At 43.4% G+C, this 23,012-nt stretch overlaps 1 protein-coding gene and 1 long non-coding RNA gene across 2 annotated transcripts; both read left to right on the forward strand.

Annotated features, from left to right (window-relative positions):
* Positions 1-216: 216 nt before the first annotated feature.
* LOC139573522 (tRNA (guanine(10)-N(2))-methyltransferase homolog) lies at positions 217-17,532 on the forward strand. Its single transcript, XM_071397042.1, has 13 exons — positions 217-352; positions 556-621; positions 753-826; positions 981-1,062; positions 1,150-1,242; positions 1,412-1,546; positions 1,841-1,997; positions 2,117-2,197; positions 2,751-2,915; positions 3,093-3,174; positions 3,361-3,495; positions 10,116-10,236; positions 16,999-17,532. Exons 1-13 carry the CDS (start codon positions 275-277, stop codon positions 17,149-17,151), a joined length of 1,422 nt encoding a protein of 473 aa, XP_071253143.1. The 5' UTR covers positions 217-274; the 3' UTR covers positions 17,152-17,532.
* LOC139573523 (uncharacterized) lies at positions 12,706-15,728 on the forward strand. Its single transcript, XR_011674616.1, has 4 exons — positions 12,706-13,077; positions 13,547-13,737; positions 13,975-14,125; positions 14,532-15,728. It is a non-coding gene; the product is annotated as an uncharacterized lncRNA (long non-coding RNA).
* Positions 17,533-23,012: the final 5,480 nt, after the last annotated feature.

Consider the following 23,012-nt stretch of genomic DNA (forward strand, 5'->3'; position numbering starts at 1 on the left):
TTAGTTGGTGGGTCATTAGCTCCCTCTACAGTAAAATGATGCACCCTCATTTATGAATCAGTTATGTAGCAGCTATACAGAATAATAAGCACACAATGATTTAGACGTTAATGACAAAACTAAAACATACACATTTTAATTTTGCTTCGCCAAAATACATGCATTTAATGCACAATCATTGCTGGTAAAGTGGTATTTATTTTGAAACAGACAGGAACCACTATTCGCGGGGATGCAGTTTTAAGCCGGATGTATTTTGCGTGGGAACTCGAACATGGCGATCCACTGTAGCAGAATATGCCTACAATATTTGATACATCTGGCCCAAGACAATGTTGACTTCAGGCTACCTGTATGCATATAAATGTCGTACCTCTCTGTCAAACTGTAAATGTTGTGTTATTTCTCTCTATCTCTAAAGATGTTGGTGTGTCATTACGGAATTTATCCCATACATTAGCTTACTAAGCTAGTAACGTTACTATCTACAAGCTGTCATGTTTGAATTCTTCAGAAATGTTCTGATTTTATTTATTGTCCATCGTAACATTACAGGAGATTAGGTCGCTGCTGTCCCTCAGGGGCAAACCGTTTGATCCAGGTGAAAACTTCAAAGAAAAGGTAAAATACGTTAGTGTCTATATGTATTATTAGCCTGATAGCTTTACCAATGAAGGGAGGAGTTGGCCATCATCAGGTGTCCATGCATAGGCTACTCAAATCCTAAAATCATCTGTAATTCTTCTCCCCAGTCTCCATTCTGGCGCCTGAATGGCTTGTCAGAGGAAGATGTCAACAGCATCATGGCCAGAACTGTTTGTGCAAAGTAAGTGAGACAGATCAACAATGGAGTTGCAATGAAAAGAGCTAGAGTGGTACTGCAGCATTGCTCATCAGCCCATCTCTTCTGAGATGATTCTCAACTTGAATGTCACAGTAAATTGTAATTACCTTTTTGTGGTTATTTGTTTATCACCTAGGTCTGCATTTGAGCTGTGGGGTCATGGCAGAACGCACAGTGAACTCAGGAACTCGCTCTTGAAATATCCAACAGAGAACATGGTTTGTGAGAAATTATATTACATCTAAATGGAGGGCAAACTAATCATGTGGAGTATCTAATGTGTGTAACTTTACTGCTCCCAACAGTCACCCTTCCTACAGAAAGACTCAACATACAAAATCAATGTCTACACTTTCAACAAGACTCTAGATTTCGAAGATAGAATTAAGAAGATCGATGTGAGTATGATACACTTGACTTGCTCCCAGTAATTTGTATTTAAGATTGAGCCCAGAAAAGTCAACTTACTCTACCTTTTTTACTGCCCTATTGTGTTAAAGGCAGGCACTGATAAGCAGTATGCATCATGACACCTGGACAAGTTACCCTGTGGTCTTCCTCCCCAAGGCAATGGAATATCTCTCCTTCGAGGGAAGGGTCAATCTAAGGAACCCTAAACACATCTTCTGTCTGTTGGAGGACTATGGAACTGACCCTAACAACATCCCAGACGAGCCCCTCTACATCTACTTTGGGAGATGGGTGAGTCAGTGTGCTGTGTGCTCCTTCATTTCTGTGTCATTATACAAATTAGTAATTACTATAACTCATGAATGTTATTTACCACAGTGGTTGTTAACCTTCTTTGGTTGCCAATCATATTTTGATCTGCCTGAAGTATTCCCTCTTGTGAAACTTATCATGAGGCCTATGTCCTTATGAGTCTTCCCAAGTCCCCTGTGTATAAGCCAGGTACCAGGTTGAGAAGCACTGTTTAATTTAATGATAAAGGTAAGCCTATATTTGATCTTGTCTTATCAACTGTATGTTCCTTAGATTGCAGATGGCCAGCGTGAGTTGATTCGCTCTCACAGTGTGAAGAACAGGCACTTCATAGGTAACACCAGTATGGACGCTGGGTTGTCTTTTATCATGGCCAACCACGCCAGTGTCAAAGCTCACGACCTGGTCTACGACCCCTTCGTTGGGACTGGTAAGAGAAAAGTTACTTTTGGTCTTTGAACTGACACTTGCAGAAATACACTGCATCTTAGCTGAACCCAAGGCTAGTCTGTGCTTATTGGATATTTTTTTTCTCTCTTTCTCTCTCAGGTAGCCTCCTGGTTGCATGCTCTCATTTTGGTGCATATGTCTGTGGAACGGATATTGATTACAACACCATCCATGGGATAGGTAATGTCCTAGAAATGGCCTTGTTTGCTTTCTCTTATTTTGGAACCCAGAGCTAAATATCTTGTGCTTTGGCAAGTGAGTTAATCCATTTATATGATGAACATTATGTTGTTTATGCTCTTTCTATCATCTTTTAAAATAGTCATTTTTTTCTGTGCTCATTTTCACGCTCAAATCCAATTGCATTGTCCTATAGGCCTAACACTTGATACGTGATATGATTACAACTAGGACCGGGGGGATACCAGTATCTCTATTTTTTTCCATGGCAAAAAAATAAATAAAAAATAGATCAAACTCTACTGGTCCTTTTACACCTGCTGTGTGTAAAATATTGTGTTCTATAGCTTAGAAAATAAATAAATAAATGTGAATCTCGATGACAACATAATGTTTTCAACATTCGAGCTGTTTTCCTAAAGAAGATAAATCCGCTTCGTGTTTTGTTTCCTTGCCACAATACTAACGATGATACTGATGATACTGCTATCATCCCAGCCCTAATTACAACCAAGTGCATTGCTATATAATAGTATTTTGGTTTGTTTTTCAGGAAAAGCGAGTCGTAAGAACCAGAAGTGGAGGGGTCCAGATGAGAACATCAGAGCCAACCTGCGTCAGTACGGCTCAGAGAAGCTGTATGTGGACGTCCTTGTGTCTGACGCCTCCAAGCCTATCTGGAGGGACGGAGTGCTCTTTGATACCATCATCACTGACCGTACGTTCTTATCCTAGAGCTCTGTGTGTTCTCTTCCCATGTAGGGTCCTCCATCCTGTAATGTCTCCTGTACAGCCATGCACGAGTAAAACGTCTTATTCTGTTGAAGTCCACATTCTTTGTGATTTGTTCAAATCTCTTATCTTTCATTTTTGTGTGTGTTTGTTTAATTCTCAGCCCCCTATGGGATTCGGGAGTCAACCAGGAGAACAGGCTCTCAGAAGGACAGTGTAAACAGTGTGAAGCCATCTGAAGACTAGTACGTCTTCATCTTCCTCTTGAGTCTCAGTGTTGTTTATAGTGCTTTGTATATTTGCTCAGTTTTGAAAAAGACAGCCTGTAAAACTTGCAAGCAAGCAATAGATACACTAGAGATATATAAAGTCCTCTCAGATGATGTTAAATCAGTGTGTAAACAGTGAAGATGCGTTTATCTTTCATCCAGCGTTGGAGACAGCCATGTCCCCGTTTCCATGGCCTACCACCTGAGTGACATCTTCACTGACCTGTTAAACTTCTCAGCTCTCCACCTGGTCATCGGGGGGCGGCTAGTCTACTGGCTACCAATCTACAGGCCAGAGTGAGTATTGTTGTGTTTGTTTATTTGTCAGGGACCATTCACAACAACACCAGTATTGCACCAGAGTTATCTACATATAGGTACATGGTTAATATCCATCTGTGGTCCCTGGATACAGCACTTCCTGTTAAAGCTCTATAGTCTGAATTGGTCAAATATTCACATCTGGTGCTGCTGAATCTAGTGTATCATCATGGTGTTTACATGGGTTTGAGCTCACAGATGTATTGTCTACACAGTCTCCCTCTTCTATGTGTAAACCAAATAGCACTGTCATCAACTGTTGTGATGTCGAATAGATACAAACAGCATTTGATAAGACCTTATTGCACACAGGGTCAACCTCACCAGTCAGCTGTTTTTCCTGCTGATACATGCTGTTATCTTTTGCCCTTTACCCTGTTAGACCACTAGAGGGCAACAGTCACATTGGTGATTTAGCCTACACCCTGATGAAGTGTTGCTACTGTACTAGATCTGCTTAACAAAGCATTCTAGTTTAGATGAGGGCTTTTCTCTCTGCACCTTTTCCCCTCATAAGCATCATATTCTCTGTCAGGACCAGGGGTTTATTCCCATCAGTACATCTCATTCTCTGTCCCATAAAGTCTTCAGGCCTGGGGTTAGTGGTGTTCTGGTCAGTGTGCAGGTGTCCTGAGGTATATTGGGTGTATTGTTCCATACAGCTGGTTTACTGTGTGGACCACAGACAGGATACAGGACCCTGGGACTTCTGGCCACTGATTACAGGGCAGGGTCTGAGCATCAGGAAGATGAGACCAGACCACGCACCACAGCCCTGTGATGTTTCTATCACACCTCCCGCTCACCTCCAGCAGTTCCCCCTGACTGTCTGTGACACACACAGTGGAGTTCCCCACACTGACTGGCTGAGACACACACAGTGGAGTTCCCCACATTGACTGGCTGAGACACACACAGTGGAGTTCCCCACACTGACTGGCTGAGACAGGGAAAGGAGAGAGGGCTACAGCCTTTAACACTGGTGGTTGAGAGAGTCTGTGCAACTGTGTGCCTCTGTCTGACTAACTGTGTGCCTGTGCTCTGCTTTGCTCTGCTCCTCACTCCGGGTGTGTAACTACCTAGCAGTTCCTGACCCTGTCTCATTCAGGGCAGAGTGCCAAAATAATCCCATGAGGCCAGACATGCTGACACCGACCAAACACAGCCTGTCTTCAGGTCCTGATCTGTGGGCTTCACACTGGGGATTGGGAGGCTGTCGGGGGGTTATTGGGTTTCTGTCACCCTGCTATGGTGACGGGAAGGAGGGAGAAAGGCCGTGTGCACCCAGGCCGGGTTGGGTCCGGTCTGGGTCAGAACAAAAATACCTCTGTGTTGGGCCTGAACTCTGACCCTTCCACTCATCTCCACATTTACTGAGCAAAGAAGAAGGGGGGTCTTAGAGAAAGAAAATATATGGAGAGAAAAGGGAAAGTCTGCAACTGTGTAACCAGAGAGGTTATGAAGAAGAGACTTAGGTGATGCTAATAAGACCAGGCATGTGGGTTTTTGGTAGAGGTGGGAATTCGGTTGAGAGAAAATGTTACTGCACAAAGTTGGTTAGTAACACTGTTGAAACGTTAATAGTAGATGTCTTAGCTGGTTAGATTTAGGTGGTCCTAAGTCTGTCCTGAGAGAGCGCGATATACTACACCACTAGATGTCACCATTCACCAATGACTGTTACTGCAGTGGACCTTTGACATAGAACAGGGTGACTAAATGGTCCAAGGGGACAGGACTGTGTAGCAACATGCCTGTTTGTAAACACTGGAGTCACAAAGAGGGGTTGCAGTGCAGCTGCTGTAGGAATAAAACTATTTGCTGTGTTACTGTTGTGTTGTTTTGGGCTGGGGTCGGACCAGACGCAGGCCAATACGAGGTCCCCTAACACTGGTCACAGGCCTGGGCAATGAGGTCCCCCAAGCCGGCCAATTAAAACATTTCTGCCGTCGTCATGATGAGCACCGCCTTGCCCTGTGCCTCAGCTGCCTTTCAGTGTTTCAATTAACTCTGTGGCTTCTCAAGCTCATTAGTCTCTCTCTCTCTCCCCCCTGTGATGCTGTGTTTAAGTTTGAACTAGTTCAAGACTTTTCCAGCCGTGGTGTGGTCTGTTGCCATTTCCTCTCTGCTGCAGCGCCTTGTCAGGAACCAGACCCATTATCTCAGAGGCTAAAGCATAGAGATAGATAGAGGACTCATCTTTCTATCTGTGATATTATAGCGTCTGTGACAGCATGGGCAGCGCCGTTGAGGCTACAACCCATAGGAATCCCCACCGAGTTGACTACTTTAAAATGGCCGTTGCGTGGTTGAAGCCCTCAATGCCGCTGCCAATGCTAAGATGACCTTTTGGTCACTAGAGGTTTCTATCATTCTCTATGGGTTAAAGTCATAAGCCAGACGGCGCTAATGAAGCAGAGTGCAAAGCTAACAGGAAGCTGATGGGGTTTGAACCCCCATGGTTGGTTTAAGGGGTTATCGACTTCCTTTTGTCTACAACACTCCTGCTGCTGCCTTACTGAGAGAGAGATCCTTGTGCTTAATGCCGGTGTCTATCTGACCTACAGTATACCATCAGGGCTCTACAGTGCGACCATTTTAATCGCATATGCGCCTAAATAATTTGCTGTGTGACCTGACATTTTTTTATTTGGAGCACCAGAGCACCAAGAAATGTAAAGATAATCGTTGCAAGGATTACTTCACTGTGCGGCAGCCCCTGAGTGGCATGGAGAATACACGGAGTGCAGATTCATGCCCGTCACCCTTGCACTATTTCTACAAAGAAAACTGCTTGTTACATCAAATATATTTCATTCTGCTCCTAAATGTCTTTGTGTGCTCCTACATTTTTCAACCTAGGCACACACATGCTCCTTAGAGCCCTGATCAGGAAATAAAGGCTATTGGGATTAAATGGTCTCTAACTTGACCCCCAGTCTAGTCTGCATATCACATGAGGTTGGTGGCATGTGGTAATGGCTGGAGCGTAATTATTTGAATCGTATCAAACACATGGTTTATAAACCTTATATTGACTCTGTGCTGGTGCCCCCTGTGTATAGCATCGCTATTGTTAGTTTACTGCTGCTCTTTAATTATTTGCTAATTTTATTTCTTATTTTTGGGGGGGTATATTTTTTTTTTAACTGCATTGTTGGATACGGGTTTGTAAGTAAGCATTTCACTGTAAGGACCTGTTGTATTTGGCACATGTGACAAATACATTGAGATTTGATGTATTTGATGCCATTCCATTTGCTCTGTTCTGGGCATTATTATGATCCGTTCTCCCCTCAGCAGCCTCCTGTGCTGCTTACTTAGCATCTGCACAGAGGTTTCAACTCTATATTTGTCTGAGGATGGAAAAAGCTGTATTGAAAGTGAAAGGCCCAGCCCCACCCATCTTTAAATGAAACGGCCAATGTGGAAGGTCCTGCTACCCAGTAATAAGAGGGGATTGGCAGGTAGAATTAACACCCGCTTTGGTCGCGGTGCTCACCGAAGCACACACACACCACAACACATTAGAGGCCTGTATTCTACAGTGGCCATAGCAACCCAGGAGACAAACAGTAGGGTGAAAATCTGGCCCAGCGTCAGTGTGGTGCTGGTAGGAGAAAGTGCTAAATATGCAAACAAACACTCTCTCGTGATCTACCTGTACTCATAATCATGGCTACACTGCAGTCGTACATTTAGTTCGTTGCTTACTGTTAGAATTACAGCTCCTCATCCTAATCTCTCAGAACCAGTTGTTCTGTAAACACTAGCGAGAATCTCACAACATTAGGAACCACCCATGTCCTTGGTTCTGCCGTTTGATGTCAATACTATTCATAATAATAATAATGTGATTAATAGATGTGCCTATAGAATACAGGACTCTCGTGTGTGTGTGTGTGTGTGTGTGTCAGCACTGACCAAAGCGAGGCGTTGTGGACTTTTTAGAGATTCGTCACTCCACTCATTTACATTTAAGTCATTTAGCTGACGCTCTTATCCAGAGCGACTTACAAATTGGAAAGTTCATACATATTCATCCTGGTCCCCCCGTGGGGAATGAACCCACAACCCTGGCGTTGCAAGCGCCATGCTCTACCAACTGAGCCACACTCCATCCTATAAATTGAACAGAGTCATCATTATGATCAGATGGGCTTCACTTACATCCTTCACCTACGTCCTTCACTTACGTCCTCCTGTCTAGTGCATAGAAATGAACTAAACCAAACATTTGCTGTGTTACGTTCTACCACCCATAAAGGGTTAACTAAGGTAAATTGTAATGCCTTACAGTCTACCACGCATAGTGTTAACTAAGATATAGTGTATTGTGTTACTCTACCGCCCATAAAGGGTTAACTAAGGTATTTTGTTAGTCTACCGCCCATAAAGGGTTAACTAAGGTATAGTGTAATGTCATACAGTCTACCACCCATAAAGGGTTAACTAAGGTATAGTGCATGGCCTTAGTACTTATTTATAAAATGAATAAAGTCCCCTTGATATGGAGTTTCCTCTGGTTCTCATAAACTTGTTTTGCATTTTCATTCCCGCACCACTCACACCCAGCAGCATCCACTCGTCACACACAAACTAAGAATTCACTTCAGTAAAACATAACTCTACTGACTAACCTCAGTAAGCTAGACAGACTATCATATGGAGCAGGACGTCCTTACTCTACTGAGGCTTTGCTTCCAGTTGCTTTCCCTGAGCAGGCCCTGATACCCTGATGTCAAGGGCACGTCTTATCTTTCACCAAAACACCAGATGTGCTCTGGAAGGAGATGCTACAAGCAATTTAGGTCAGAGGCATTGGGCTGTGATGTGCTTTTTTTTTAAAGCTACTTTTGCTGCTTGCTTGAGTGATTTGAGATGTCAGGGAGTTCCATGCTATCATGGCTACATACAGTATATTACTGTGTTGCCTTGAATTCCTTTTGGCTTTAGGGACTATGAAGATAATTCCTTTTATTTGCATGCCTTGTGGAATATGAATGTCTGCCAGAGCTGTATGTTAGTTGACTGAATAGACAGTTTGTCTGCGTCACTTTTAGTTTTTTTCCAATCTCCCCAGCAAACAGGGGGTGTCCTAAGGATCTCCAGGAGACATTGACACAACCTCCAGACCTTGCCGGAATGTCCTAAGGACTCATTTTAGTTTGAGCCAGGAAAGGTCAACATGCGTTTTGTTGACAATGGAACATTGCTGGGCAGCTGTAGCTTTATTCTGTCTTTCTTTTTAGCACCTAAACACATTACCAGGCAGTAGTCAAGGTAAAACTAGAGCCTGTAGGACTCGTTTGGTCAGTTGTGGAGTTAAGAATGCTGAGTTTCTCCTTATCAAAGACAGGCCTCTCCCCATCTTGACAACAATTGAATTAGACATTGTCAAGGCATATTAATTATCTGGCCTACAGTATACCATGCAATAAAAGGTAGGTGGGCTAGTCTACTGCACCTCAGCCTATAGGGCTTAAATGGCCTCTAACCTGACCCCTAATCTGCCTGCCTATGGAACATCTGCACAGAGGTTTCAACTCTGTATTTGTCTGAGAAGATGGAAAAAGCTGTATTGAAAGGCCCCACCCATCTTTAAATGAAACTGCCCATATGGAAGGTCCAGCTACCCAGTAATAAGATGTGATTGGCAGGTAGAATGAACGCCTCGCTTTGGTCACGGTGCTGACAAACACACACACACACTAGAGGCCTGTAATCTACAGGCACTTGCATTCAGTAGCATCTATTAATCATATTATTATCGTTATGAATAGTATTGACGTCAAACGGGAGAACCAAGGACACGGGTAGTTCCTAATCTTGTGCGATTCTCGCTAGTGTTTACAGAACAACTGGTTCTGAGAGGTTAGGATGAGGAGCTGCAGTTGTAGCAGTAAGCAAGTGTATCAAAATGGATGACTGTAGTGGAGCCATTTGAATATGTTGCATGGATTGCTAAGGCAAAATAATATGAAAGTGTGTATTCTTATTTTTAATTGATGTAGTTCTGTACCTGTCGATTTGATGTTATGTATTATGTCATTTTATGTAGTTCTGTCCTTCAGCTGTAATGGTCTATTAATATCATGTTTCATGGACCCCATGAAGAGTAGCTACAGCTTTGACCCTAGCTAATGGGGATCCTAATAAACACCGTACCTTGCCCTGGACAGCTTTAGTTGTGGTGCTTGGCCGACATGCGCGCAAACACACACACACACACACACACACACACACAGAGCGCTCCTTACAAGAATACGTTTTCCCGATATCTTAAATCTAATCTAGTTCACCTTTTTCACCATGGCTTTTGTCCACTTCAGTCAGATCATGACATGGTCAGTAAAGGCCTGGAGCTGAGAGAGAACTGGCCTAGAGTTGGGAGCGGGATAGTGGGAGTGAGGAGAGAGCTGATCTGGGTTGAGTTTAACGGAGAGAGAGCTGACCTGGCCTGGATGTAGTGTAATTTGGATTTGGACCCATCAACCCTTTAGACGTATTGGTTCATGCTTTACAGTACAGGACCAGCTGTTTGAGAATGTCCTCAACCATAATGATTCACCAGTAGTGTGTGTGTGTGTTTGTAGGTACTGTGAAGAGATGGTGCCCCTGAATGCCTGTCTCAGACTGGTCAGTAACTGTGAACAGACCCTTTCCAGCCACACCTCCAGACGTCTCATCACCATGGAGAAGATCAAGGAACCAGAGGTGGGTGTCTGTCTGTCCTTCCATCTGTATGTGTCCGTCCGTTTGTCTGGTGTGTGTGTATATATGCTTTTGTACTTGTCTACCCTGTGTGTGACTGCAGTTACGAGCGTGTGTATGCGTTTGACTGGAATGTCACTCATTTCGAAAAGGTAGATGGATCCCTTTGTGAATATGATTGCAACACTATATAATTGTAGGTTTTCATGTTGCTGTGGTGTGCTTACTATGAATTACATGCATGTATCTACAAAGTAAAGTATCCGTGCGTGCCACTGAATATGTTTGTGCCGTGTTTGTATGTACAAGCATGCACATATGTGTACTATGAGTGTTGTCGGTGTGTGTTCTTTAAACATACACACGCGCAATACAACACAGTTAAAGGAGATGTCGATGGTGCTTCCCTCGAGGTCTGCCATAAACCTCAGCATCTGGCTATGATTGGCTTTTTTTATATACAGCACTTAAATGACTTAATCACACATTTTATGGAAAATAATCCATCTTTGGATTTGACAACCTCTTCACTTCAAAACACAATTGTTCCCATAAAGGCAAGCCCTGTGTGAATCACCGCATACACACACACACACACACACATACACATACACATACACATACACATACACATACACATACACACATACACATACACACACACAGGCATCTGTCTCTGACTCCCAGTGCCCCAAACCGGGAACATATATCTCATAGCATGCTACTATATATAGATAAATAGTTCCTTCAAAGTATTCATACCCCTCGACTTATTCCACATTTTCTTGTGTTACAGCCTGAATTTAAAATGGATTAAATCGATTTTGTTTTCTCTCAATCGTCTACAGAAATATCTAATTTACATACAGTACCAGTCAAAAGTTTGGACACAGCTACTCATTCTAGGGTTTTTCTTTATTTTTACTATTTTATACATTGTAGAATAATAGTGAAGACATCAACACTATGAAATAACACATATGGAGTCATGTAGTAACCGGAAAAGTGTTAAATAAATCAAAGTGTATTTTATATTTGAGATTCTTCAAAGTAGCCACCTTTTGCCTTGATGACAACTTTGCACACTCTTGGCATTCTCTCAACCAGCTTCATGAGGTAGTCATCTGGATTGCATTTCAATTAACAGGTGTGCCTTGTTAAAAGTTAATTTGTGGAATTTCTTTCCTTCTTAATGCGTTTGAGCCATTCAGTTGTGTTGTGACAAGGTAGGGGTGGTATACAGAAGACAGCCCTATTTGGTTACATACCAAGTCCATATTATCGCAAGAACAGCTCAAATAAGCAAAGAGAAATGAGTCCATCATTACTTTAAGACATGAAGGTCAGTCAACCCGGAACATTTGAAGAACTTTAAAAGTTTCTTCAAGTGCAGTCGCAAAAACCATCAAGCGCTATGATGAAACTGGTGAGGACCGCCACAGAAAAGGAAGACCCAGAATTACCTCTGCTGCAGAGGATAAGTTCATTAGTTACCAGCCTCAGAAATGGCAGCCCAAATAAATGCTTCACTGGGTTCAAGTAACGGACACATCTAAACATCAACTGTTCAGAGACTGCATGAATCAGGCCTTCATGGTTGAATTGCTGCAAAGAAACCACTACTGAAGTACACTAACAAGAAGAAGATACTTGCTTGGGCCAAGAAACATGAGCGATGGACATTAGACCGGTGGAAATCTGTCTTGGTCTGATGAGTCCAAATGAATTTTTTTTGGTTCCAAACACTGTGTCTTTGTGAGATGCTGAGTAGGTGAACGGATGATCTCCGCAAGTGTGGTTCCCACCGTGAAGCATGGAGGTGTGATGGTTTGGGTGTGCTTTGCTGGTGACACTGTCAGTGATTTATTTAGAATTCAAGGCACACTTAACCAGCATGGCTACCACAGCATTCTGCAGCGATACGCCATCTCATTTGGTTTGGGCTTAGTACCACTATCATTTGTTTTTCAACAGGACAATGACCCAACACACCTCCAGGCTGTGTAAGGGCTATTTGACCAATAAAGAGAGTGATGGAGAGCTGCATCAGATGACCTGGCCTCCACAATCACCTGACCTCAACCCATTGATATGGTTTGGGATGAGTTGGACTGCAAAGTGAAGGAAAAGCAGCCAACAAGTCCTCAGCATATGTGGGAACTCCTTCAAGATTATTGGAAAAGCATTCCAGGTGAAGCTGGTTGAGAGAATGCCAAACTTGTGCAAAACTGTCAAGGCAAAGGGTGGCTACTTTGAAGAATCTCAAATATAAAATATTTTGATTTATTTCACACTTTTTTACTTACTATTATTATTCTACAATGTAGAAAATAGAACAAATAAAGAAAAACCCTTGAATGAGTAGGTGTGTCCACCCCTTTGCTAAGACACTACAAATTGAGCTCAGGTGCATCCAATTTCGTTTGATCATCCTTGATGTCACTATAACTTGATTGGAGTCCACCTGTGGCCAATTCAATTGTTTGGACATGATTTAGAAAGAAACACCTGTTTTATATAAGGTAACAGTTGAGGGTGCATGCCAGAGCAGAAACTATACCATAAAGTCCAAGGAACTGTCTGTAGATCTATATACCTGGGGAAGTATACAACTATTTCTAGAGCGTTGAAAGTTTCCAAGAGCACAGTGGTCTCCATCATTGGGAAATTGAATAAATATGGAACTATCCAGACTCTACCTAGAGCTGGCCGTCTAACCAAACTGAGCAACCGGGCAAGAAGGACCTTGGTCAGGCAGGTGACGAAGAACCCGATGACCACTCTGACCGAACTACAGAGTTCCTTGGCTAATATGGGAGAACATGCCAGAAGAACATGCCAAAGGTGCTTCTAATTTTACTTATGCAAATTAGATATTTCTGTATTTCATTTCCAATACATTTGCTACATTTTCTAAAAAAAACATTGTTATTATGGGGTATTGTGCGTATGATGGGTCAGACAAATCAGGTTGTAACACAACAAAATGTGGAATAAGTCAAGGGGTGTGAGTACTTTCTGAAGGCACTGTATGCAGTGGCGTCAAATTATTGACACCCTTGATAAAGATGACCAATAATGACTGTAAAATAAATAATTCAAATACTGAGCCTCTAAAATTACACAATACATTATTTACTATTACTTTATAGTGTGCACAAAATAATCTGAAACAACCTAAAGTAACTGCAAATGCATCCAAGTTTGTAGAGTTATTTGAACTATTTATTTTATACAGTCATTGTTTTTTTTATCAAGGGTGTCAATTTGGGACCCCACTGTTTATCACATTTCCATAGTCTCCTCCTGGCAGGCTGTATCCAGCAATGCTGCTCAACCCAGTCTTCAAAGGCTTCTGCTTTAGAGGCTGTAGTGGTAAGAATCGAATCAAGACGGGCTTTCCTGATTGGGCCGTGAACTTGGCCCGTCTCCCCGTCCTCCATATGTTGTGATCTTGGGCCAAAATTCAGTCTCAAACTGAAATGACTATTTATCCAATCAGAGGTAAGGATTTGCAATAGCTAGAAAGCTGGAGAATGTAGGCTACATTCATATTGAGATTAAATCAATGTTTATTGGTCACGTACACAGTTTAGCAGATGTTGTAGCGGGTGCAGCGAAATGGTTATGTTACCAGCTCCTAACAATGCAGTACAATGTCAAAGTACACAAATAATTAAAATGTAGCTACATGCTGATCAGGCTGATACAGAGACTCATCCATGCTTTTATTACAAGCAGGCTTGACTACTGTAATGCTATTCTGTCGGGTCTACCCAAGAAAGCCATTGGTCAACTGCAAAACATACAGAATGCTGCAGCACGGGTACTGCCCAAGACCAGATGAAGAGCGCACATTACACCGGTTTTAAAGTCTCTGCGCTGACTGCCTGTGAGTTTTATAATAAATGCTAAGATTCTTCTATTGGTTCTTAATTCAATTAATGATTGTGCACCCAAATTCATGTCAGACATGCTTTTTAGTTATGTGTCCCTCGGGTCCTCTGGCGCTGGCCTTTTAACTGTCCCAAAGCTTAGTACCAAGACTATGCCCCCAGCCCCTGGAATAGCCTGCCAGAGAACCTGAGGGGGGCTGAAACTGGACCTATTTAAAAGGGATGTTAAAACACACATTTTTAGCTCTGCTTTTCCTTAGTGTGCTTTTTAGTCTTTCAGTTTGTATTGTTATTCCTTTGTTTTCTATCCTCTGATTTTTGGTAATTTATAAAAAATAATGAAACTGAAATATTACATTTTAGATAAATATTCAGAACCTTTTGTCCCATTCTTCTCTGCAGATCCTCTCAAGCTCTGTCAGGTTGGATGGGGAGCGTTGCTATCCCAGCTATTTTCAGGTCCCTCCAGAGATGTTCGATCAGGTTTATGTCCGGGCTCTGGCTGGGACACTCAAGGACATTCAGAGACTTCTCCAGAAGCCACTCCAGAAGCCACTCCTGCATTATCTTGGCTGTGTGCTTAGGGTTGTTGTCCTGTTGGAAGGTGAACCTTCGCTCCAATCTGAGGTCCTGAGCAGGTTTTCAGCAAGGATCTGTCTGTACTTTGCTCTGTTCATCTGTGTCTCGATCCTGACTAGTCTCCCAGTCCCTGCTGCTGAAAAACATCCCCACAGCATGATGCTGCCACCACCACCATGCTTCACTGTAGAGATGGTGCCAGGTTTCCTCCAGATGTGATGCTTGGCATTCAGGCCAAATAGTTTAAATCTTGGTTTCATCAGACCAGAGAATCTTGTTTCTCATGTCCTGAGAGTCCTTTAGGTGGCTTTTGGCAAACTCCAAGCGGGCTGTCATGTGCCTTTTACTGAGAAGTGTCTTCCATCTGGCCACTACCATAAATGCCTGATTGGTGGAGTGCTGCAGAGATGGATGTCCTGGAATATTCCCCCATCTCCACAGAGGAACTTCAGAGCTCTGTCAGTGACCATTGGGTTCTTGGTCAGAGTGACCATTGGGTTCTTGGTCACCTCCCTGACCAAGGCCCTTCTCACTTGATTGCTCAGTTTGGCCGTGCGGCCAGCTCTAGGAAGAGTCTTGGTGGTTCCAAACTTCTTCCATTTAAGAATGATGGAGGCCACTGTGTTCTTTGGGGACTTTCAATGCTGCAGAAATGTTTTGGTACCCTTCCCCAGATCTGTGCCTCGACACAATCCTGTTACGGACAATTCCTTCGACCTTATGGCTTGGTTTTTGCTCTGACGTGCACTGTCAACTGTGGGACCTTATATAGATATGTGCCTTTCCAAATCATGTCCAATAAATTGAATTTACTACAGGTGGACTCTTATCAAGTTGTAGAAACATCAAGGATGATCAATGGAAACCGGATGCACCTGAGCTTAATTTCGAGTCTCATAGCAAAGGGTCTGAACACTTATGTGTATAAGGTATTTCTGTACATTTGCAAACATTTTTAAAAACGTTTTTTGCTTTGCCATTATGGGGTATTGTGTGTAGATTGCAGAGGACATTTAAAAATATATATATATATATATATTTTAGAATAAGTCTGTAACGTAACAATGTGGAAAAATTCAAGGGCTCTGAATACTTTCCGAAGCCACTGTACGTATACACCGGAACAATTTACACAAGATGTGCTAAGAATGATATGTACAGCAGTAAATATATTAGTGAGCTGTCAATAATCCAGTATTTAAATAAATATGTTGTGTGTGTATAAATAGAGTAACATAATACAAAGTACAGTATAATTATTAGAATGAGCTATGACGGTAATAGAGTATTTAAATACTCAGTGGGAAATGGGAAGTGTCCAGTGGTTCAATGTCTCTATGACATGGGACAGCAGCGTTGGGTGTGTGTGAGAGAGTTTGCGTTGTCAGTTTGTGTGAATTGAACTGCTTCCATTCAGAAGTGATGGTTGTGTTTTTAACTCCTACCACGGAGCACTTTGAAGTTAGTTGCTGTGCTTTCCTATTCTGTGTTGAATGGTTTGGTGTATGGTCGTGTTGGGAAATGTTCAGATTTGGGACAGGTGTGTGAACTATAGGCCTATCAAGGACTACCAGGTAGAAAAGAACCTGGAAAACTTTGACCCTCTGGTTATTGAATAGCCCTGCTCTATGGCACCTTAGGAAGTGTTAGGAGCTTCATATCTGGGATTGCTCTTTATACTCTTGGATGTGGTGGCGACTGAGGGTAACCATCTCTAGGTCCAGGACAGGTTGCCTGGCAGTGGTAACCAGGGCCAACAGAGAGAGGTGGCGTTGACGAATGGCAGGCCAGCTGTGGAGTCAGCTCTTCTAGCACTCTGGATCCCCGGCACCTCGTTACTCCTCATCCCTCCCGCTCCATCCAACTGTCCGTCCGCCCCGACACTTTCTTGCCTGCTGGCCTTCCAAACACTGCCTAACAACCTGGATAAAGCTCCAACCAGGAAAATATGAGGAACGTAACACTCTGCTAACATTTATTATTGTTACACTGAGCTTGTGATGGCAAGGAGAGGAATACAAGGTGAACATTTTATCCTGTGGTTGTTTGGTTAGTTTAATGGGATACCTGGCAGAGGTCTGATATCATCTGGTTTCTTTCTTCCTTCGCCTGTGTTCAAAGGCATTTTTATGATGCTAAATTTGTTTACTTAACCGAGGTTGTAGGTGAATTGGTTCCACTTTGTGAAGGCAAACCCTCACACTTTTCTCGCAATCTTAAGAGGTATAATTGTACCAAGAACTTTCTGTCGTTGGTATATGGGGCTGAATTGTATTTTCTCTCTCTGTAGGAGACAGATGCGCTGGCCCACCTGTCAGACCCTCACTTTAGCCCATACCAAGGCCACAACGCCTTCAGGGAGAAGTACTTCAGCGGCATCAGCAAGAGGACATTGACAGGAAAGGAGGAGACCAACAAGATGGCTGCCAACGGTGGGGAGTGATGTAAGGATCACAGGATGGCCCAATTCAAAATGGACCCCTAAGCCAGTATGCAATTGTGCAGAGGATTTGACTGGTGCAATCAATATGGTAATAACTCCACCTTGCTGTTTGATAGGCTAGATGGAAGTTTCACCATATTGCATATACAAATCAAATTCTCACAGATCTGCACAAGTGCATTAGCTGAAGGTTCTAGGGGTCCATTTATGATTGGGCCGATACCTGCCTATGGTTTACAATGGACTCCATGGGGACATAGGGCTCCCTGTTTTAAATGTCTCATTTTCTATTCAAATATGTTTTTTATTATTTGATGTTTATTGCCCTTTGTGTAATAATGAATGTGAATTGTGAACGAATAAACACCATTTTAAAATTTATTTATTTATTGGATGCAGGAGATTTAAGGGCTCTCAATGTTCTACATCTTTCTGTGTTATGTTTTGTTTTATCCCAGCAAGCACATTATCAGATTTGATTCAAGAGGGCCCTAAGTGTCCAGAGAACTGTTTAAGGGCTTTACTTTCAGACAGCTGTATCCATGTACTAGAGGGCATTTAGATAACAGTTTGACAGTATCCCTGCAAGATTCCAGACGAGACGAGGGACAAACTTGTTTCTCACAAGTCATTTCTCAAGCTTCTATATCCGGACATTTAAAGAAACTAACGGTTCCTTATTGTAAAGACACTCAGAATAACAGTTTCTGAAGTGCCAGCCATGGTTGGTTTGTTGTTTTGCCATCATTGGCAGAATCTGAGACATGCTCAACTGTGTGTTCTTTTAGTGAAGGTGTTGTTTATCTAACTCTGAGAAGTGATGCCATCATCTTGGCCACCCTGCATGGTCCAAGCCTCGGGGGGGTGGGGGGGGGGGTGATGTCTGTGGGACTGAAGGAAATACTTTTGTGGAGGGGGCCGTCTATATAGGGTGCCATTTGGGACGCAGCCTGTATCATACCAGTCTACCTTTGACAATATGGCTAGAGTGAGAAGCAACCTAACTGTCTGTAGTTTCTGTCAGAAATGTAGACTTCATCGCCGCTGAATCAGGGAGGAATAACTTTTTAGATGTTAATTTTACCTAGCTGCAGCGATCAGGCTGGTTCCACCTGGTTTAATGTGTTACCTGCTAATTTGTCAAATCTGATTGACCTCTTTCAGTGGGTTAAGCAACCATCATAACTTTATTACAGGGTTTATATGGTCATGGATTTTCAAAATGGTGTTTCCCAGGCCTGGAAAAGTCATGGGAATGTATTTAATAATTTGTTAATTTAATTTGTTTAGGCACAGTTTTTACATATTTTATCAATCAAATAAAAAAAATCTGCATATCAGCCAGGATTGGAATGACACTTGAGCGCGTCTGTGTTTGTTCAAGCGAACCGAATGTGAATCAAAATAATAATTTGTGAATCGCGAACAGTAATTTTAGGATAAAAGATTAGATGTAGCTTTTCTTATGGATTATTTGACTTCAAAACTTGTTTTGTAGATACTTCCAGTTGATTTGGGCATCCATCGTATGGGACATTGCAACTCAATAGACGATAGTCAGCAGGGGCGGACTGGGACCAGAAATTGTCCCTGGCATTTGTAACACATCGTCAATTTATTTCCATGAGGCCCCAAAATTGGCCCGTTTTCTTCCATTGAGGCCCCCATTATTAGTCAGATCATTTATAAATTTTCCACAAAAAAACTAGTTAGGCAGGCCCCCTAGGCTAAAAATTGACCAGCCATGGCAGATGGCTAGTCTGCCCATGCTAGTCAGCCTGCAAAGTAAACACTTCTAAGGTAGCTAAGATAAATAAACTCATCAAAAAAAGAAACAGGACCCTGTCTTTCAAAGATAATTTGTAAAAATCCAAATAACTTCACAGATCTTCATTGTAAAGGGTTTAAACATTGTTTCCCATGCTTGTTCAATGAACCAAGTACAATTAATGAACATGCACCTGTGGAACGGTCGTTAAGACACTAACAGCTTACAGACAGTAGGCAATTAAGGTCACAGTTATGAAAACTTAGGACACTAAAGAGGCCTTTCTACTGACTCACCAAAAGAAAGCTGCCCAGGGTCCCTGATCATCTGTGTGAATGTGCCTTAGGCATGCTGCAAGGAGGCATGAGGACTGCAGATGTGGCCAGGGCAATAAATGACAATGTCTGTACTGTGAGACGCTTAAGACAGCACTACAGGGAGACAGGACGGACAGCTGATCGTCCTCGCAGTGGCAGACCACATGTAACAACACCTGCACAGGATCGGTACATCCGAACATCACACCTGCGGGACAGGTACAGGATGGCAACAACAACTGCCCGAGTTACACCAGGAACGCACAATCCCTCCATCAGTGCTCAGACTGTCCGCAATAGGCTGAGAGAGGCTGGACTGAGGGCTTGTTGGCCTGTTGTAAGGCAAGTCCTCACCAGACATCGCCGGCAACAACGTCGCCAATGGTCACAAACCCACCGTCGCTGGACCAGACAGGACTGGCAAAAAGTGCTCTTCCCTTACGAGTCGCGGTTTTGTCTCACATGGGGTGATGGTCGGATTCGCGTTTATCGTCAAAGGAATGAGCATTACACAGAGGCCTGTGTAATGTGTCACAGCATCATCGGACTGAGCTTGTTGTCATTGCAGGCAATCTCAACGCTGTGCGTTACAGGGAAGACATCCTCCTCCCTCATGTGGTATTCTTCCTGCAGGATCCTCCTGACATGACCCTCCAGAATGACAATGCCACCAACCATACTGCTCATTCTGTGCGTGATTTCCTGCAAGACTGGAATGTCAGTGTTCTGCCATGGCCAGCGAAGAGCCCGGATCTCAATCCCATTGAGCACGTCTGGGACCTGTTGGATCGGAGGGTGAGGGCTAGGGCCATTCCCCCCAGAAATGTCCGGGAACTTGCAGGTGCCTTGGTGGAAAAGTGGGGTAACATCTCCAAGCAAGAACTGGCAAATCTGGTGCAGTCCATGAGGAGGAGATGCACTGCAGTACTTAATGCAGGTGGTGGCCACACCAGATACTGACTTACTTTTGATTTTGACCCCCCACCCCTTTGTTCAGGGACACATTATTCAATTTGTTAGTCACATGTCTGTGGAACTTGTTCAGTTTATGTCTCAGTTGTTGAATTTTGTTATGTTCATACAAATATTTACACATGTTAAGTTTGCTGAAAATAAATGCAGTTGACAGTGAGAGGATGTTTCTTTTTTTGCTTAGTTTGAGTTATCTAGAAAAGGTACTTTCCTGAAGAAAAGTTGTGGACTTGCATCAGCTGAATAAAAATATTTGTAGCCTACCATAGCCATTTGCTCTTTGATATATTAAATCAGTGAATTATTTTAAAAAGGCATAACATGTATTTTGTATGTTATACTGTTTATTTTTTTTTATTTCACCTTTATTTAACCAGGTAGGCTAGTTGAGAACAAGTTCTCATTTGCAACTGCGACCTGGCCAAGATAAAGCATAGCAGTGTGAACAGACAACACAGAGTTACACATGGAGTAAACAATAAACAAGTCAATAACATGGTAGAAAAAGAGAATCTATATACAATGTGTGCAAAAGGCATGAGGTAGGCAATAAATCGAATAATTACAATTTAGCAGATTAACACTGGAGTGATAAATCATCAGATGATCATGTGCAAGAAGAGATATTGGTACTGGTGTGCAAAACAGCAGAAAAGTAAATAAATAAAAGCAGTATGGGGGGTGAGGTAGGTAAATTGGGTGGGTAGTTTACAGATGGACTATGTACAGCTGCAGCGATCGGTTAGCTGCTCGGATAGCAGATTTTTAAAGTTGTTGAGGGAGATAAAAGTCTCCAACTTCAGAGATTTTTGCAATTCGTTCCAGTCGCAGGCAGCAGAGAACTGGAAGGAAAGGCGTCCAAATGAGGTTTTAGCTTTAGGGATGATCAGTGAGATACACCTGCTGGAGCGCGTGCTGCGGGTGGGTGTAGCCATCGTGACCAGTGAACTGAGATAAGGCGGCACTTTACCTAGCATAGCCTTGTAGATGACCTGGAGCCAGTGGGTCTGACGACGAACATGTAGCGAGGGCCAGCCGACTAGGGCATACAGGTCGCAGTGGTGGGTCGTATAAGGTGCTTTAGTAACAAAACGAATGGCACTGTGATAAACTGCATCCAGTTTGCTGAGTAGAGTGTTGGAAGCTATTTTGTAGATGACATCGCCGAAGTCGAGGATCGGCAGGATAGTCAGTTTTACTAGGGTAAGTTTGGCGGCGTGAGTGAAGGAGGCTTTGTTGCGGAATAGAAAGCCGATTCTTGATTTGATTTTGGATTGGAGATGTTTGATATGAGTCTGGAAGGAGAGTTTGCAGTCTAGCCAGACACCTAGGTACTTATAGATGTCCACATATTCTAGGTCGGAACCGTCCAGGGTGGTGATGCTAGTCGGGCGTGCGGGTGCAGGCAGCGAACGGTTGAAAAGCATGCATTTGGTTTTACTAGCGTTTAAGAGCAGTTGGAGGCCACGGAAGGAGTGTTGTATGGCATTGAAGCTCGTTTGGAGGTTAGATAGCACAGTGTCCAAGGAAGGGCCGGAAGTATATAGAATGGTGTCGTCTGCGTAGAGGTGGATCAGGGAATCGCCCGCAGCAAGAGCAACATCATTGATGTATACAGAGAAAAGAGTCGGCCCGAGAATTGAACCCTGTGGTACCCCCATAGAGACTGCCAGAGGACCGGACAACATGCCCTCCGATTTGACACACTGAACTCTGTCTGCAAAGTAGTTGGTGAACCAGGCAAGGCAGTCATTAGAAAAACCGAGGCTACTGAGTCTGCCGATAAGAATATGGTGATTGACAGAGTCGAAAGCCTTGGCCAGGTCGATGAAGACGGCTGCACAGTAATGTCTTTTATCGATGGCGGTTATGATGTCGTTTAGTACCTTGAGCGTGGCTGAGGTGCATCCGTGACCGGCTCGGAAACCGGATTGCACAGCGGAGAAGGTACGGTGGGATTCGAGATGGTCAGTGATCTGTTTGTTGACTTGGCTTTCGAAGACCTTAGATAGGCAGGGCAGGATGGATATAGGTCTGTAACAGTTTGGGTCCAGGGTGTCTCCCCCTTTGAAGAGGGGGATGACCGCGGCAGCTTTCCAATCCTTGGGGATCTCAGATGATACGAAGGAGAGGTTGAACAGGCTGGTGATAGGGGGTGCGACAATGGCGGCGGACAGTTTCAGAAATAGGGGGTCCAGATTGTCAAGCCCAGCTGATTTGTATGGGTCCAGGTTTTCCAGCTCTTTCAGAACATCTGCTATCTGGATTTGGGTAAAGGAGAAGCTGGGGAGGCTTGGGCGAGTAGCAGCGGGGGGGGCGGGGCTGTTGGCCAAGGTTGGAGTCGCCAGGAAGAAGGCATGGCCAGCCATTGAGAAATGCTTGTTGAAGTCTTCGATTATCACGGATTTATCGGTGGTGACCGTGTTACCTAGCCTCAGTGCAGTGGGCAGCTGGGAGGAGGTGCTCTTGTTCTCCATGGACTTTACAGTATCCCAGAACTTTTGTACATCAATGGTGGTCAACGATCCTCCAGGAGAGCTAGTGGGTGTGCAGGCTTTTATTCCAGTCCCCATTTAACAAACCACATTTTGGAAAATAGCTGCTCAGCCGGGCCTTGATAAACTGGCTCTGATGTGTTTGAACAGGGCTTGATCAAATGCCTGCACATCCAGTATCTCTACAGACTGAGGGTTGACCACATGTTTTTTATTCAGTTGCCTACCTGGTATTTTACTTTGTGGGGGTCAAGTGCCTTGCACAACTACAGGAGATTGTAAATGGGATCAGAGAACAGCCTCCCGGTG

Source organism: Salvelinus alpinus, chromosome 4 (genome assembly GCF_045679555.1).
Source record: "Salvelinus alpinus chromosome 4, SLU_Salpinus.1, whole genome shotgun sequence".
Taxonomy (NCBI): Eukaryota; Metazoa; Chordata; class Actinopteri; order Salmoniformes; family Salmonidae; genus Salvelinus; species Salvelinus alpinus.